The following is a 7,217-nucleotide window of genomic DNA, read 5'->3' on the forward strand; positions in this document are numbered from 1 at the left end:
CCACCTTCGTGAATTCGGGCCAAAGTGTGTCTTGCGTAACCACACCAAAAGATCATTATACCACCCAAATTTAAAGTAAATCGCGTAAATACTGTGGAAGTAGTTAAATCCACAAGGTTTTTGGAAAAAATGGTCACCATAATAATGGCAACGCTTTTTCTGATAAACACACACACACACACACACACACACACACACACACAACATGTCTGCACATCTACACTTCAATGTCATCTTGTACCCCAAGTGCTTCAAAACTGTAGAAGGATTTCGCGACGCAAGATTTGCAACTGACGCCCGACCTACCGTCAGACCGCCCGACCACACGGCGATTCCTATTCCCCTTTATGCATTTTGTGTATACTGGGGTACATTATTAATCTTAAACTCCCTCAGCAGCTTACATATAAACTTGACAAGCCTTGCTTCCGGTTACAAATACGATAAAGAAACGGTAATACGTGTGGATGCAAGTTTTCGACCTTGACTTCCATCAAAACTGTAACATTTGCATTCTATGTTGACTATTTGCTGTAGCAGGAAGTGTCTGAGTGTCTGTGTGTTGTTACGGTCATTTCATGAGGCTAAAAACAAGTGTGTGTTTCTTGTTGAAAGAGTACATGTCCGACTATAAACATAAAAGTGCTGGTTTGCATGCACTGCATAATAAAGACGTACAGACGAGGTGACGTGACGTGGACGTGGACGTGTCTTGGTTTTTGGTTTTTCGTGAAGATTCATAAGTTTCACAACTAGAATAAGTCTTTACTTTTCCTGAATATTGTGCGTGCTGGTGTAAAGAAATATCTCCATGCTGTTGTGTAACTTTTGAAAAAAGGGATCATGCCTGCTGGAGGGAGGAAAGGGCAAAAAACTGGTCGTCGAAAACTGAGGTCAGAACCTACCGAACGTGAACGGAGTGGGGCTGTTTCGACGCCGGCGGAGTCGGGGACAGACGAGCTTAGCTCCGGTACCGATGAGGAAGCGGGCCCTGCTGTTCACTCGGGTGCTCGTTCCAGGGGACCGAGTCTGGACAATACACTGCGGAATGCTATTGAAGAACAGATTGCCCTTTCACTTCGATCGTCGAGCCTTGTCAAACGCATAGCAGATGATGTTTATGACGTAATTGCTACAAAGCTTGAAGAGCGAGTTGTGGAGAAAGTGTATCAAGCTGTCAGTTTGGACTTGAAGAAATACACAGATGAAGTGGGAGCCATGAAACAGAAAATAGCTGAAATGAAGAAGGAAACAAAAGTGCTACAGGATGAGAAAGACAATGCAGAACAATACAGTAGGAGAAATTGTCTCCGGATATATGGCATTCCCGAGGGACCAGATGAGAGGACAGATGAACTCGTTCTAGATATCTTCAACACGAAGCTCGGTCTCGCAGTTCAACCGGACGCGATAGATCGCAGTCACCGCATCTCTGCACGCCCGAAGAAAGACGCTGATCAGGGACGGGAGTCATCGACTTCGGCATCGAACGGGAGGCAAGATGCTGATCGGGGATGCGAGTCATCGGCTTCGACATCGTACGCGAGTGCTACGAGGAGGAACAAACCGAGACCTGTAATAGTGAAATTCAGCAGATACAATGTCCGACATGATGTGTACAGAGCCAGGACGAGATTGAAGAATGCAGATGGACCAAAACTCTGGATAAGGGAGGATCTCACAGCCAGGCGAGCAACTCTCTTTTGGGAACTTGTGAACAGTAACAAGTCGAAGTCCTGCTGGACCCAGGATGGAAACATCTTCGCACTAAGGACACGGGACTCAAAAAAGATCAGCATTAGGACTAAACAAGACTTTGAAAACTTGTAAGAACTCCTTTTTTTCAGTTTTATTTTCATTAGTTGTTTATGAATTATGTCTCGATCAACTCACGTGACTTATATTGAATTTCCATGCTTAAGTTGCCGTAAAGAAGTAAAAGAATACCATAATGCCTTATTATGTGTACAGTGTAACTAATGGGCTCATCTGAGATGTTCACGTGCATCTACTGATACTTTTAATTCTGATGGCGATTGGATGTGCGATTTTTGTATCTTTAAAGAACTCCCTCAGTACGTTGATGATCCTGTCACTTCTTCTCGAAATGCTGTTGCATATAATTATGAAAGTGTAGAAAAAAGCTTTGAAAAGCTGAATTTATTATCTGGTATTAATATTTGCCATTTAAATGTCTGCTCTTTGATGAAAAATTTTGATGAGATTCGTAATATTTTAGCCACGACAAACATTCATGTTTTCTCTTTGTGTGAAACTCGATTAGATAATTTTATTTCTGATGCCGAAATATCTATATCAGGTTATAAAAATGTCAGGTTAGATAGAAATAAAAATGGTGGTGGAATTATAACCTACATTAAAGACACCATACCATTCAGTATAAAAAATGAATTCTTTGTTGATGGCTTAGAACTGATGTGCTTGGAAATCTGCTTACCAAAGCAAAAACCCTTCTTAATTGTTTATTGGTACAGACCCCCAAATTCTCACAGTTCGCTTTTCGTGAAATTTGAAATTCTTTTACAACTTTTAGAGTCATCTTCGAATGAATTTGTTATCTTCGGGGATCTTAACTGTGATTTGATAAAAAGACCTTTGTCAAGTCAATCAAAATCTTTGAAGCGTCTAAGTGAAGATTATGATTTGAAACAATACATAAATAAGCCAACAAGAGTAACCTCTGTGACTGAGACATTAATTGATGTGTTCTATTCTTCCAGTCATGAGAAGGTTTCTTTCAGTGACGTCATCCCACTCAGTTTGAGCGATCATTTTATGACAGTTTGTAATCTTGGTAAAGTAAGAACCATGAAAATGCAACATAAATATACATATGGTCGTAACATGAAAAGATTTGATTTAACTCATTTCAAATTAGATCTCTGTCAAGCTCATTGGGATGATGTGCTTTCTGACCCTGATCCAACAAGTGCTTTTGAAAAATGGTGCTCTAAGTTCAATTTAGTTTTAAATAAACATGCCCCATTAGGAAGAAAAAGAGTCCGTCAAAAAGATACACCATGGATGAATAATGAAATCTTATGTAAAATGCGAGAAAGAGATCGAATGAAAAGAAAAGCTAAAGGATCAGGGTCAGAGAATGATTGGATAATGTATAAGAAACTTAGAAATTCTGTCACATCAATGATTAGGGGATCCAAAAAGAGATATGTTTCGGAAAGCATTTTGAACAATGAAGGTAAATCAAATGCAATGTGGAAATCTTTGAGACGTATCATGCCTAAAAATGTTACTGAAAGTGGTATTCAAAAGATAATTATTGATCATGAGGAAATTGCTGGGTCAAAACATATTGCATCTTGTTTGAATGATCACTTTGTTGATTTAGCAGCTAAGCGGAAATGTAATAAAATATTTGGTGGTAATATGGATCAGTATATGAGCCAAGTAAATTCAACGTTTAAGTTTAAGGTAGTAACAAACAATGATGTTTTGAAATGTATTCATGACATTGCAAGGAATAAGGCCACTGGCCTCGATCAAATACCAGCTAGTATTGTAAAGGATTCTATAGAGTACATTGTTGAACCGCTAACTCACATTGTCAATGCGTCTTTAAGCAAAGGGAAAATTCCTGGTGCGTGGAAAAGAGCACGGGTAACGCCTATTCACAAAAGTGGCGATAGAGCAAATCCCTGCAACTACAGACCAATATCGGTCTTACCTGTCCTATCTAAAGTGTTAGAAAAACTTGTGTTTAATCAAGTGTATGACTACCTCTCTGAGAATGACCTATTATGTCATAACCAACATGGATTCCGTCCAAAACATTCCACTTTGACTGCACTTTTATCTCTCACTGAAGATGTCTGTAGAAATTTAGACAATAGGAAAGTAGTTGGTATTGTAACGCTGGACTTAGAAAAAGCGTTTGATCTGATATCATTTGAGATTTTGCTGAAAAAAACTACGATACTATGGCTTTGATCAGAATTCATTATGCTGGTTTCAGGATTATTTTCATGATAGGGAACAATGCACTTCAGTTAACGGTACCATGTCACAGAGCAGACAAGTAACAAGCGGGGTGCCCCAAGGAAGTATCCTTGGGCCATTGCTGTTCATTATCACTTTGAATGATTTATGTAAGTCAGTAAAAAAATTTTCCCTTTCTCTGTATGCAGATGACACTTGTATGTACTTTGCTGCTAAAGATCCAAAAACTTTAGAGAAAGTAATCAATGAGGATCTGAAATCCGCTATGACATGGTTTTCAAATAATGAATTGCTGCTTAATGTTGACAAATGTCAGTTTATGTTAATCGGTTCAAAGTCAAATTTGAGTCGTTTCTGTAATGTTGATATTCGTCTAAATAACAAAAAATTATTTAGAGTCATGGAATGCAAATATCTTGGGGTCTTGCTGGATTGTAATCTCTCATGGATTCCACAAATTAACAATGTGAAGAAAAAGGTTTTAAAGATGTATTTTGCTTTAAAGCGAATAAGACAGTTCACTGATGAAAAGATAGCGTTAATACTTTACAAAACCTTAATCCAGCCTCACTTCACTTACTGCAGCACTATTTGGATGAATGGTCGACAAACTCGGTTAAAACAGCTGCAGACTTTACAAAATAGATGTTTAAGATCTGTACTTGGAGTGAATAGTAGATTTCACACTGAAGCTCTCTTTGAAACCCTCAAGATTGATCAGCTGAAAGAATACTGGGTCAAACAGGCTTTGGTTAATCTGTTTAACTGACTTCATAATCTCGGCCCACCTGTTTTATCTTCATTGATCGAATTCAATAGTGATGTTGGCTATGCCCTTCGTCATGCTAACTCACAAATTGCTCTTCCAAGACCTCACACAAATTTTCTTCAACTTAGCCCATTATATCATGCATCAAAGCTTTTTAATACATTGCCCAACAATCTCAGACTTATAACAGATTTGAAATTTTTTGGTAAAGAGATCTGTAAAATTGAAAATATCGGCTCTCTTCTTTCATCATGTAGATATTGAATATTAACCTATGTCCTCTTATGTCACTACATGGTTACTACGGTTTCTTTTTCTTGGTTTTTTTTTTCCTTGTATTTTTCTTCCTTTCAATACTGTAAATGTGTTCAATCTTGTTTATGTTTTGTTTAATTGTATTTCATTGTTTTTATCTATTGTTTTAATGTATATCACGGCCTCGCTGAAAAACAGCTATTAGCTGAATGCGGGCACACTCTGTATGTGTTTTTAACCGTGAATAAATAAAATAAACAAAAAAAAACAAAAAAAAACAGTGTGATGGACTAAAGAGTCAGAAAAAAAAACATTAACATTAAACATTGTTGCTTATAGAAGGCATGTACATGTCTAAGGTAGAAAATGTTTCCACATTGTGTTTCTATAAGAGACTACTTAGTTAATAGAATGGTAACTTACAATGACACCATTAATAATTATAAAATAACTGAGCAACTTTCACGGTTTTTTAGCATTACAGCAGCATTTGCTCTGATTGTTTGTTAAATTGCTGTAACTGGTCTTTTCAACATCCAAGTGGGGCAGAATGACTGAAACAAAATGGTAAGGAAGACCTTTTGATATTCAGGAAGAGATACAGTTTCATGCATGAGAAATAAGACACAGAAACTGAAATTTAAAACTTGATTAAATATACCATCATTATACACAGTCAAAGAGTGGTGAGTGTTGTCAAACAGAAATATGGGTCCTGCAACTAGTGATGCAGTTTTTTGTGTTAAGAGAGATAATCTTATTGAGGCTATGACAGAGACATATGTCACATTATAAAGAATGACGCAGAGGAATGTACGCATGCATATCAAAGTGGGGGAAAACTGATGAACATTACCACTTTCACCCGTAATCTTTTCCCAGTAGGAGCAGAAAACTAGATGACCGTCACGGCATAAATCTCCTTTGTGGTATCCAACTACCTTCATGTGACATGCGATCATGCAGTTTCCAAGTTAGAAGATAGTTGTTCGGCCAGTAGGAACTCTCTCCCAAGTGCTAACAGTAAAACGTAATATTTTTTTTACAATTTACAAACAACACAGGCACTCCCTACTTCGCTGCGCATAGAAAATCATCATCTGAAAACAAGTTTGCAAACTTCCACCACCGAGCTACTCAGTAGTCTGGTTTCCAGACCCTTTGCCGACTGGACTCTGCGACGGAAGTCGCCGCCTTTGCCGAAGTCAAAGGCACAGGACAAAACCACCTTAAACTATACTAGTTTTTGACGTTGAGGACGCCAATATCCTGAATGGCGAAATAGTAGTAACAAAGGGGCTGAAAATCAGACTACCACTGATCAAACATTGCTCCGTGCCTGTGAAAACTGTAACCCGACTTGGAGGGGAAACGCTCAACCCGCAGAACTTCCTGCTCTCGCAACCACTCATTCCTGAACACCTTTCACGTTAGTATCTATTCACCTCGTATAATTTATGGTAGCACAATAATTGATTTCTTTACAAGCAAAAGATACGAAAACTAAGGGGAGTTCGGTTTAAAGTAGTATCGAAGGTCACATGTTACGTTTTGTCATGTATATTGTGTTGTTTGTATTATAGAGCATGGACATCTCAAAGAAAGAAATTGAAAAAAGAAATACATAAATTATATCTGCCTACTTCTTTCAAGTACCACTGACTACCAGCATGTTTTCAAACCTATCTCGATCTGGAATTATATTTAAAGGCATATCAATTAGATGACTCTAGAATTAGTTCTAAATGAGCTGATACAGTGCGCTCCCATTACAACGAACACATAACGAAATTTCATTATAACGAAGTAAAACTTCTGGTTCCAAAATTATCGCCATTAAAGTCTACGATACAAAAATCTCTTATACTGAACACGGTTATAGCGAAATTTTCGTTATAACGAAGTCTTTTCCGAGCATCGCTGACAAAGAAAAGCAAAAGAAATGCGCCCCGTTATAACGAAATGCTAATTGTGTGTTTTCGCTTGGTGTGTCACGCACACTTTCCGAGGGGAACTTGCGCTATTTTAATAGGCCCTACAATAATCTGAAATTGATTAACCATTTGCTTAATTGTTCACATAGCTTTCCATTGTTTGACGAGAATCCAACAAACAGAATATCTTATATGCTGGCTTCCTCAATTTCGTTATATATGAAGAGTTTGTTTGCAAAAACCGATAAGTCAATATTTGCCTAAGGTCAAGAAAAACAAAG

General features: G+C 37.9%; 2 protein-coding genes across 8 annotated transcripts in view; one reads left to right on the forward strand and one right to left on the reverse strand.

Moving 5' to 3' along the window:
• The window catches only part of LOC139712616 (uncharacterized), a 164,405-nt gene that overhangs the window by 53,326 nt on the left and 103,862 nt on the right, over positions 1-7,217 (reverse strand). The window contains exon 1 of one of the 7 annotated variants that reach the window (XM_071624423.1): positions 5,859-6,430. The exons of 5 other annotated variants lie outside the window; for them this stretch is intronic. The gene's annotated coding sequence lies outside the window, so the exon portion shown is untranslated. Of the gene's footprint in view, positions 1-905; positions 1,416-5,858; positions 6,431-7,217 lie in introns of those variants that run through there. One more of the 7 variants, XM_071624425.1, reaches the window with a different exon arrangement.
• On the forward strand, positions 844-1,910 carry LOC139712619 (uncharacterized). The gene has a single exon (XM_071624430.1). It carries the CDS (start codon positions 844-846, stop codon positions 1,828-1,830), a length of 987 nt encoding a protein of 328 aa, XP_071480531.1. The 3' UTR covers positions 1,831-1,910.

This window comes from Diadema antillarum, unplaced genomic scaffold, assembly GCF_040938485.1.
Source record: "Diadema antillarum isolate AM-2024a unplaced genomic scaffold, OU_Dant_1.0 seq00001829_RagTag, whole genome shotgun sequence".
Taxonomy (NCBI): Eukaryota; Metazoa; Echinodermata; class Echinoidea; order Diadematoida; family Diadematidae; genus Diadema; species Diadema antillarum.